Raw genomic sequence first — 12131 nt, forward strand, 5'->3', positions numbered from 1 at the left:
ATCACAATGCTCTATTAGTTTTATCTCCTAGTGTGTTCAGGATTGTTGTCCACAATCCCATCAACCTACGCACCAGTAATGGATATTCTTACTCTTTAAAATATGATCCTAATCATTATAGCATTTTTCACATGCACAACATGTCTTGAATGTTCAAAGCTCTTCACCCGCCAAGGCACCAAGAACATTAAAAACAATGAAACTTAAATTAGTTCCTCCTGTTAAGGTAATGGCTTTTTTTATATACAACCATTCCTCTCCACAAATATATAAATTTCACCAAGAAAGTCAAATGTGCAAAGCTCAGTTAAATACTCGGGTGCAATGCACAGTTCACTATTGAGACAAAAAGGCAACAGGGTTTGGCACAAGTCTTATTTTCACATACTTCACAAAACTAATTGCAAGAGAGAGGAAATAAAAACAAGAAATTTTTGACTAAAGTTATAGATGTTATTCACAATCTCAAAGAATTTCACAGTCAGACTTAGTTGATTTTAAAAAGCATTTGATCAACAAGTACACTTGCAGGTAGCACGAACTTATTTTATTATTTGTACATAGAAAAGCAGTTACCAAAAATAGCTCTATCTCGTATTTAACAACAGTTATCTTCATTTGTAAAATTTAATGCTTTTTATTTCCCTTGTTCTACTGAAAAAGGCTGATTACTTCACCCGGTGACATTTCTGCCATATGATGTGGCACTTTCAATGACCACGGTGCAATAAATGTTATCCAATGCAAAGAGGAATATGAATAATTTCCTGGTGCTGTTGTAAGGTCAAAGTAAGTGAGACCTCTTCGATTATTATTTTGTAGCCACGAGTGGTGCCAAAACCAGTCCACTAGGCTCTTCACTAGTTTCCAACTAATTTCATCATCAAAGCTGTATGAATTTATTACAGCAGGGCAAGCAGTTCCATTTCCTTCCACAGTTTCTGTAGACTGTTCTGACAACTTCATTGCAATTTCATTGACAATATTATGATTGAAGTCAACCGACACGGCAGTGTTGTCTCTATCAGATGACCCGAGAGAGGCAAGAATGAAATTTGTAACCACGGCATCAGCATTCTCCTGCTCACTGTTAGCTGTAAAATTCTGAGGTATCTCAGCAGCTGATTGACTGACGTCTTGAGTATTCCGAGAGATGGCATTTCCTGGTATTTGGCTGACAATAAATGCAGATCCTAGCAGAGCCAAAACACTTACAGTGTAACTTGTTATGCAAACAGCAGACACCTAAAAAAATAACAAAAGTCTATTATGTATCATTTGAAACTTTTCAAAAGGGAAAAGGAATGTTTTATTTAAAAATATCTTTTACTAACCAGAAGGTATGAAAATTACAACAAAAATATGGCCATTGAAAGCCTCAAGCAGAAAACAAACAATGGGCAGACTAAGCTCAGAGTATTTCAGGCACTGTGTGGTAACAGCCACTTACACAAGATCGAAAATGTTGCTAAGCTTTGGGACAATACCCTTTTCTGAAAGCTTAAGTGACATTTTCCATCTTTTTTGATGTACTTGATACCTGAAGTACTTGGCGAGTAGCTATATTAACACTTCCATTATAAAAACACGAAACTTAATATTTACTGACACTTGCTTATATAGCAAAATTTCATTTTAAAGTTTTAAATGTGAAGGACTTTGCATCAATTTCATGTGTTCAGTTTATTTTAACTAGTGGAAACATAACCTCACATTTTGGTCGTGATGCTCTTATACTCCACCTGATCCTCCCCCCTCTTTAACATGCAGTGCCATTAAAACACACACACACACACACACACACACACACACACACACACACACACACACAGTCAGTCTGAAAGTTCCCAGAGTGGTACTACCCCAAGCATGTAAGCGATTTCAGCAAGTAAATACAGTGCCACCTTGAAATAACAATCATTGTAAATAAAAAAAATGTGCATTCGACCAGTCACTCATGAAAATGAAGCATTAAGTAGTGGACAGATATGTCAACATTGTTGCGTCACAAATCGCAATAGAACGTTTCTAAATCAAGAGTTCAAGACTTCTCTAGAATGTTCTAAGGAAGAGGAAAGGGAGTGCAAAGTCTGTCTCAGACATATTGATTGCCAAATGAAAATGACAATGCAGGGTCATCTGGCACAAGTTTATTGAAATTCAATATTCAGACAATTCTTTACTTGAAATAAATCGTCATGGGTTACAAGATTAGTGCTAACAATATGAAACCACCACAAAACGAGAAAGTACAGAACGGGTCATTGGTGGTTCGCCAAGACCGAAGAAAATATGAATGTGATGCACAGGTTAAACAACATCGCAAAGAAATTTTCTGAGTTTTACATGGTGAATGTTCTGTACACCATACTGAACTGGCAGGAGAAAATTTAGAAAAACTTGACGCATTGAAACTATAATCACCTTTGTCTCTGTTTTCTTATTCCAGTCTTTAAACTTTTTGGATTGATGGTTCATTTGATACACACTACATGCACAATCAGAATACCTGTCATTTTTTAGTTGTAACCCAACTGCAATAAACAAAGGAACACACGTCAAATTACATGAAAACATCAAGCACATTTTATTTGCAATTCAGGGGCATTTGGCACTTTGTGTCCAGGCTCGTTTGATGAACTTAAGCAAAGAGCATGAGTCAGTACCACTATGTCCCATCCTTTCTTTAGTTGCACTAAATAAAGGCACAGCCAACGACCTTGCCGCAGTGGTAACTCCGGTTCCCATTAGATCACCGAAGTTGAGCACTGTCGGGCTGGGCTAGCACTGGGATGGGTGAACATGCGGTCTGCTGAGGGCTGTTGGCAAGTGGGTTGCACACAGCCCTTGTGAGGCAAACTGAGGAGTTACTTGATTGAGAAGTAGCAGCTCCGGTCTCGTAAACCGACATACAGCTGGGAGATCGGTGTGCTGACCACATGCCCCTCCATATCTGCATCCAATTACACCTGTAGGTTGAGAATGACATGGCGGCTAGTTGGTACTGTTGGGCCCTCATGGCCTGTCCGAACGGAATTTAGTTTAGTTTAAATAAAGACACATGCATCTGTTAATACTTTCATGTCTTGATTTGAAGCCCTTCCCCTCTGCCCTCCATCCTGAAGGTGTGGCAAAATAAAGACCAGTATATAGAGGGGCCAACTGCTCATAAAACCAGAATACTTGTTGAAAAAGAGTTACTTTTCTAATCCACATTTAAAACAATTACCCTGGCAAATGTGTTGCCAACACCTCAAAAAAATAAACAAACCAATAAAATAAATCAAATGCATGTATCTGCTATTGCGGTAGAAGGCCTTAAGGCAGTAGCTGTACTGTAGTGCCACATCCTGTCTTCCGAGGATGTTATTCCTGCCTGATCTGCAGAAGATTCTCTGCAGAGCTTGTAAGAGGTGGTGAGAGGTTATAGCAGGTCAAAAGCTTATAGTCAATCCACCATGCATGCTCAGATCATTGAGAAAGTAAATATTTGTGTGTTAAGGGCAAAGATCCTTATTAATTTAGTTTCAAAATCTCAGGACATAAAGCTTTCATCATCACCCTATTCATTAATGGAAGTTTCCTTCAGCATGTTTGCACCCTGTTAGATCTAGACCTCACACATGCTGCCAGTGTATTGTGTTCAACAGGCTGGAAAAATATGCTTGGACATCATCTATTGTGTGGAAAGAGGGAGGATCACACTGGGTATAGGTGCATCAATGCAGTGAAAGCAATTCAAGTGCACACACCTGCCATTACAGTCAAAACTGAAAGCTAGTAGCTCTATTCAGCCGACTGCACCCACATTTTCAAGCCAGGAGTAAAGCTAATAAGTAACTCCATATCAACTGTTGGAACATGTCCTCTTCTTGGCACTATCCACCTCATTTATTCTGCAGCCAAATAAAAATAATCAGCCATTTACACACAGATTAATGTACAGTAGTTTTTTTAACCACCCTTCAATACTGAGATCTACTCGGAGAGCATCCAATATCAAGAAATCTTTAACATGATAGCTAGGGAGACTGGTATTGACAATATTGTATGGTTCAAATCTATGAGATGTCACAACCATACTGTTCATATTGCTCAGTTAAATCGTTAATACTTATGAATTGCACTTACTGTAAGAACTGCATTCACTAATGCTGTTATGTCTACAGATTCCAGAAGTCTCTCCATGTCTGTATAAGTAAACCAACCTCTCCGCTTGCCTTCTTGTAATGCAATCTGCTTCTCGAGACACCAGAGCCTCTTCCAAAAATTCTGTTCACTCACAAAGACTTCCCAATTCTGAAACAATGTAAATAAAAGACAAAGTGACATAAAATATGTTTTCCTTACACACAGTGATGAATCACTGTCCAAGTTAATTACTTCTTGCAGGCATATTTTATACACAAAGGTAGTTTTACAATAAGCTTCAAGTGTAAAATACACATGGACACTGGGTTATTTTTCACATTTTCTGTTGAGTTTTAGTAACACCCTCTCATAATATTTCTTATCATACACTTGTACAAACATACAAACATTACAATCCCACCTTTCCCGGAAATTTGAACTAATAGAAAGTTCTCGAGTACTCCAATGAGTTTGATAACGAACTGATTCAAACACCATTATGTCCGCAACAATGCCACATCCCATACATACTCAACTCAGTCACAAAATTTTAAAATGTGCAGTGGACACAACTTTATCATCCTCTCTGTGATTTTCCATTTGTTTGGGCCACTAAAGAAGCTCTAGGAGGGCAAGAATTTGAAGATGATGAGGGTATCGGGGGATTTGCATGCAATTGGCTCCCGACGAAACCAGTTTCATTCAAAACTCCTGTGATAGAAAGCGTTCCCTCTCGCTGGTAAAAATGAATTTCGAAAGCAGGAAACTACGTCAAAAAATATATAGGAATACTGTTGCATACAAATCTGTATGTCAATGGGTGCAGCTTCCACCATCTAGCTCACAAGAGAGTTATGCTGAATGCTCTTGTACACAGAATCAGAACTATGTTGGACAATGACCACCTCAATTCCAAGTTTAACCATCTAATGATTGTGTTCAATGGGAACAAGTATTCTATCCATGATATTAGGTGAACACTGTAGTGTAAACCAAAATGCAATCATTCATTCAATGAAGCCACAAGGACCAACACAAAGTGTGATTTCCATTCTTAAATGCAAAAACTAATGGAATAGGTGAAGTCCTAAACAGCCAACAAATCAGACCGGTCTTCCAGTCATCCCAGAAAATTAAAGAAATGTTGCAGCCTGTTGAAGATAATCTTGGCCTGAGAGTTTCAGGGATTTATAATATTCCTTGCTAGTATGGCAAAAGTTATGTGGGACAGTCTATATGGACTGTTGCCAATGGCTGCGTTGACCATCAGTCACCTGAAGTACAGGAATTTGGGGAAAAAAAAATCTTTGTCGGCTGAGCAACGCCTGTTAAATAAATAAAAGATTTTGTTTTTTCACACAAGGGTTGGTACACATGTCACACTATTTGGACTCTGACCAGGGAAAACGAACAACTTTAATAGAAACAACAGTTTTGCACTGAGAAACGAATGTAAGCATGCACTTTGTAAAGAAAGGACACACAGGAGGACTTCACATACAGCAAATTTTGTACTGTGGCCATCCACAGCTGTAGAAATGTACAAAGATGAATGCGACCACTTGAGCTGTATGATAAATCTTTATTTGTGATCCAACTAGTTTCGCGGCATTAGAGCCGCATCATCTAGTATGCATATTTATTTTGCAATTTATTTCAAACAATAACCATAGAAATTTGGAATACATGAGGCAATACTGACCCTATGGCTTATCTTAGAAGCTAGATTAAGAAAAGGCAAACCTACATTTCTAGCATTTGTAGACTTAGAGAAAGCTTTTGACAATGTTGATTGGAATACTCTCTTTCAAATTCTGAAGGTGGCAGAGGTAAAATACAGGGAGCGAAAGGCTATTTACAATTTGTACAGAAACCAGATGGCAGTTATAAGAGTCGAGGGATATGAAAGGGCAGCAGTGGTTGGGAAGGGAATGAGACAGGGTTATACCCTATCCCCGATGCTATTCAATCTGTATATTGAGCAAGCAGTATAAAAAAAAATTCAGAGTAGGTATTAAAATCCATTGAGAAGAAATAAAAACTTTAAAGTTCGCCGATGATATTGTAATTCTGTCAGACACAGCAAGGGGCTTGGAAGAGCAGTTGAACGGAATGGACAGTGTCTTGAAAGGAGGACATAATACGAACATCAACAAAAGCAAAATGAGGATAATGGAATGTAGTCAAGTCAACTCGGGTGATGCTGAGAGAATTAGATTAGGAAATGAGGCACTTAAAGTAGTAAAGAAGTTTTGCTATTTGGGGAGCAAAATAACTGATGATGGTTGAAGTAGAGAGAATATAAATGTTGACTGGCAATGGCAACGAAAGTGTTTCTGAAGAAGAGAAATTTGTTAACAGCAAGTATAGATATAAGTGTTAGTAAGTCATTTCTGAAAGTATTTGTATGGAGTGTAGCCATGTATGGAAGTGAAACATGGACGATAAATAGTTTAGACAAGAAGAGAATAGAAGCTTTCCAAATGTGATGCTACAGAAGAATGCTGAAGATTAGATGGATAGAACACACAACTAATGAGGAGGTATTGAATTGAATTGGGGAGAAGAGGAGTTTGTGGCACAACTTGACAAGAAGAAGGGACCAGTTGATAGGACATGTTCTGAGGCATCAAGGAATCACAATTTAGCATTGGAGGGCAGCATGGAGGGTAAAAATCTTAGAGGGAGACCAAGAGATGAATACACTAAGCAGATTCAGAAGGATGTAGGTTGCAGTAAGTACTGGGAGATGAAGAAACTTGCACAGGATAGATTAGCACAGAGAGCTGCATCAAACCAGTCTCAGGACTGAAGACAACAACAACAACAACAACAACAACCAGCAAATAAGCCAACATTCTTGCTCTAACTGTGATAAAAATGTTCAATCATCAAGAGGATGTTCGTCCAATTTAAAATACGGCAGAATGTAGTGATCTGAGTTCATCTAGGTGGTCATTGCGGACCTCACGTTGTCACGATGTTACACTTCTGGTTTCCTGTAACAGTATTATGTCCCCTACTTCTGCATATTTTTATTTTGAGTACGGACCTTTTGACGGTTGAACATTTTTATCACAGTTACAACACAGAATGTTAGTCACCTATTGGTTACCATTTAAAGTAATTTATGAAATAAATATGTACCCCAAAGATGTGGTTCTAATGCTGCTTAACTAGTTGGATAAAAAATTTAACATAGAGTTAAAGCAGTCTTTTTCATAAAGGTAGACTCCACATAGTTTATTGCCTGATACGAATCTTGGTGCTGCAAGCAATGCTGGAAAGAGAGAGCAAACATAATCTATGGATGCAGAGGGGCCACCTCAGTACGCACCATTTCTATGGTATCATGACATAATCCAGCCAATCAGATGCCATTGAGTGGGTATAAAAGTGGGCGCCTTGTCATTTTCACAATGGTCAGAATTAGCCCCAGACAACTACGCTGATGTAGGCAATAATCAAAAGCTTGGAACTTTATCCAAATTTGACATTGTAAGTAAATAGAACTTTCGTACAAGGACTCCGCTGTGAAAAAGATTGTAGGCAAACTATGTACGAAGATAAATTATACTTGCCTTTCATGTTTTAATTTTTTTGTTAATAAACTCCTGTTTATATTTCATTGACTGTGTTTAATGTACGAAGATGGAACTGGTATCAGTGTCTTCTGGAAGAGCTCCACTCTGTTTTCATTTTACAAGGGAATAGTCCAATCCAAAATGCTGACAAATATTTTCATGTAGGAAGCATGCACCGAAAGAACTGCAGTGTCAAGACATTAGCTGTTAAGGCAGACTGCAATTATTTGTAAAAAATGATAAAAGTTACTCATATCTGCTGGACAAAGAGCCACATAACAATGGTTTGTATAGCCCTTCCTGCCGAACACAGGAATCAGCAACCAAGTAGACACAGTGGTGACGAGAGTATAGCTCAAAATCCGCAAGTATTCACACGAGAAATGTGAGCAATTAAGACACACCAAAAATGCCTCAAATCATTAATTGTTTGAATAACTTGTGCTTAATATTGAGAGCTAAGTTGATGCTTATGTAATTGTTACACATGGCAATAGAAGAGGAAAGAAAATCAAGGCAATGTATAATGGTAACTTAGAGAGGACTTCCATTAATTTGTATTTTAATCTGTAGACATAAAATATTTTATAACAATTCCCACAGCACATGTCTTATGATAATTTTTAAATGATTTATATTTTATTGACGATGAAAACATTGCTTGTTTATTCCTTGTATTTTTTACAAAAATGTGAAGTGTCTCGAATGACAAAACCAAATATTTTCCTTACACAAGGAACACCTGACAAAAGGAAAATTAATGCATTTAGGGACTTCATAGTAATTACTACTTTTATTCAAACAAAATTGGGATGGAGTAGGAAATGGCTGTGGCCATTGTTCTGCATATTTTGCTACATACCAGGCACACTTGATCGAACTCTTAAAACTTGGTGTTGCAAACTGACAATGCACCAATGTCCAAAGTTTAACAGTACAAATCTGCTGACAAATCTGAAATGGCAAAGAACTACTGCAAATTATAGTGCCCAACAATTTCCTGCAAAATTCTTCACACCTCAGAAAAATTTCTTTATGGAGAGGCTGAATCACACTGTTAGTTCTGGGTGGAATCCAAATTATATTAACAGTCATTGCCCTAAAGACATTATTCTCTTCCATTTTTCCAGATGTTGCTACATTGACTACAAGATCTACACAATCTTTTTTTGTGCCCTAATCTGCTCTGAGGTTTCTGAGGAAAAATACAAAACTGCAGAAACTGATACTTACCACTGACATTATTGTAATGAATGTCTTCAACTGTCTGTCTGGCCATATATGCAGTACATTAGGGAGTGGCAAGGAGTTTTGTCTTCTTGTCAGCTACTAATTTCTCTATAGTATTATCTATCAATGTCATCATATCCACACCTTTTCTTGAAGTAAAGCTCTTGATTTTCTGACTTCCTTTTTCATATCATTTCCTGAATCTGTTTAAGCAGGTCAAACAAAGCCTGGAAATCAGTAATGTTCATCTCACTTGCAATTCAGAGTGCTCACGTCACCTAGATCTCCCTCTGTATGGGTGCACTGTCTCTCAGAAGCTGTTCTATACTGAAAGATTTTCTTTTACATGTCTGCGAGTTGCATTTTGGCACATGTTCCATAATTCATGTAAATCTTTTTTCTATTCATACAATTTATGCTCAGACTTTATGAAATGAATTCGGCTTTGCACACTGGATTTGGTGTAAGAGTTTTGTCCCGCTTTCATTTAAAATTTATAGCCTATTCTTTCTCGCTGAAAGTTATTATTGTACACATTTTTTTGGGCTTGGAAGTTCCTTTTTTGACTTTAATTAGCACAACAATCACCATTATTCACATAGTCACCCAAGTTATTTCCCGTTGCCACAGTTTCTAATGAAATGATGGCATCATTCAAATGAATGTCAAGAAATCAACTATGAAACGTACACGATTTTGACTGCGTAACACATCCAACAAACACTAAAAAACACCAAAAATACATTCTCAAAAGGCCAGATAAAAACAAACGACACAAAAAATCTAAAGGCAGCCACTCTAAAAACCTCAACAAAGATGCACAAAGGCCATACCCCTTTAAGACTTGTTGCCACCTAAAACACACACACACACACACACACACACACACACACAGACAGAGAGAGAGAGAGAGAGAGAGAGAGAGAGAGAGAGAGATTTCAAATTCAGTGCCAAATGAACGCCGATGGGATTAGCAAACACAACAACACAGCGCTCATCGCATTTTGCACAGTGAAAAAGGCTTTGCAGAAACAAAATCACACAAAGTACTTTAGTGCATGCGTGCGTGCGTTCATGCGTGCTCTCAGAATGCAAAACTTGATTAACAAATATATACACAAAACATTTTTAACACAAAAATCATGTTTTTTAAAACTAAAGGGATGTGTTAACTCGCTGATGAAATTCACATTTACACCATTTGTTTTGCGGATGACAAGCTATCAGTGCAACACCATACAGACGGTCCTGAAAAACATGTAATATGAAGTCACGGTACGAAGAAAAATGAACAAAAACTATCTTTAGGCCTCACTTTGTTAGATCAGTTACAACCTAAAATATGTTCACTTTTTACAGTTTTCAATAAAATCCACTGATGACGCACCGAGGTGCTGAAACATATTTGGGTAACGAGAAAAATAGCGTTTTTGCGTCAAAGGTGGAACCTATATCCAATTAATCATGTTTCATTTTTGGACAACTGAAAACATTTATTGGTTGACATTACTGTGAAACTATGGAACCTGTACAAAGGCAGATGCTATTCGCAAGCATGTACAAACATATCTTAAAGGCAACCACTAATTATTACGGGTATTAAATGAGTTGTAGATTCGAGCGAATAGTCACTGAACAACTGTGTCAGAGGAACTATCAATGGAAACTGACATTACAATAGCACTATGCCATGTTATCTGTTTACCTATTAAAACCGTCAACTCAGAATACGTGACTACCATGTTGAGCATGGTTGCCTCATCAGTGATGGCTATGATACACATTTCTCCAGCTGCCTGGCAACCAATGAATTTTTTCAACTTTTTTATTTGCAGTGTGTCTTAGCAGGTAAAATCCTGACATAGTATTTCTCTCAGTGTATTCTCTTACAAAAAATTTCAGGGCAGGTTTCAGCATGTCAGATTGACCACTTCCCTTATAAACTTTGTGGCAACAAATTTTTTTAGGCAATACAGGTAATGTGAGAGGAATACATTTCCTGAAGACATTACTGAATTTCTGACATGCAGGAAACTTTACTGTTATTGAATTTAAGTGAATACAATCACAAGAATACACACACACACACACACACACACACACACACACACACACACACTTGTTTCACACATTAACTCTATCAGAGATCTCTTATATGAAATACTTTTGGATTTAATGTGACACAGCATGCTCCACTTCCATGTCAAAAACTCAGCAGCCCCCATTTAGTATCACTACAAGAAACTTAGTGGTAGGCTTAAAATTAACATATTAATGTATTTTTTGATCAATCGCCTGGTAGTCAAGGTGAGGAAAATGGTTATTGATTTGGGAGAATGAAAACTAGTTATCAAAATACACTACTGCAGTTATGATGGGCCTATATTGCAAACAGTAAGAGAAAGTTATTTAGTGTGATAAAAACAGAGTTCCTCAGATGAACTTAATTTGGACTCTGATGCTAGTAATAGCACTCTTATTAACTGTAAAAACTTAAATACATTATCTGAGCAAAAAAGTAAAGGACCCTGCAGACATAGCTGGGTTACAATATAACCGCATACATGTACACATCACCAGCAGGTAGGTAAATTATTATAGTTGCAAATCTGACACAGGTAGAACAGCCACTTTAGTGTTGTTAGTGTTTAGTATGACTTCAGGTCACAAACAATGTTGCCAGGGAACTCTTGACAGCACAACGGTGCAAATGTCACATACGTATGTGGGCTCATACTGTCAAGTTCTTTGTAAATTTGATTCAATCACCGAAATCAAATCACACAGTCTCAAACCATGAAATTTCATTTAGTTTCCTCTTCACCTGTTTGGTACTTCAGTTTTGTTGTTAGGCAATGAATAATTTTGTTACCCATATACTTTAATCACATACACCAAACATTTAGTTGAATACAGCTGCGCATCTTTTTAGTGAGATAATGAAGTAACCACTGACATTAGTCTTATCACTATCACAGAACCTTTAGTGACACTGTCAGTATTTAATGATGTAACAATTTTTCATAGCAATTTTTTAATAGCTTCATTCTACCTTGCTGTTTCCACGATACGGTTTGATGCAGAAGCGACTTTCCTAACAGCTACCTTGGTAAGTGTCTCGACTTCGGCAGTTTATTATTATTATTATTATTATTATTATTATTATTATTATTCCTGGCAACATTG

The 12131-nt window shown here is 37.3% G+C and overlaps 1 protein-coding gene across 1 annotated transcript in view; it reads right to left on the reverse strand.

Annotated features, from left to right (window-relative positions):
• Positions 1 to 431: 431 nt before the first annotated feature.
• The window catches only part of LOC126176433 (protein CNPPD1), a 40974-nt gene continuing 29274 nt past the window's right edge, over positions 432 to 12131 (reverse strand). Inside the window, exons 5-6 of the mRNA XM_049923593.1 lie at positions 4132 to 4299; positions 432 to 1245 (exon numbers count right to left, since the gene is read on the reverse strand). Of these exons, the coding sequence (XP_049779550.1) occupies positions 652 to 1245; positions 4132 to 4299 (762 nt within the window). The 3' untranslated portion in view covers positions 432 to 651. The remainder of the gene's footprint in view (positions 1246 to 4131; positions 4300 to 12131) is intronic.

The sequence above is a fragment of the Schistocerca cancellata genome, chromosome 1 (assembly GCF_023864275.1).
Source record: "Schistocerca cancellata isolate TAMUIC-IGC-003103 chromosome 1, iqSchCanc2.1, whole genome shotgun sequence".
Classification (NCBI taxonomy): Eukaryota; Metazoa; Arthropoda; class Insecta; order Orthoptera; family Acrididae; genus Schistocerca; species Schistocerca cancellata.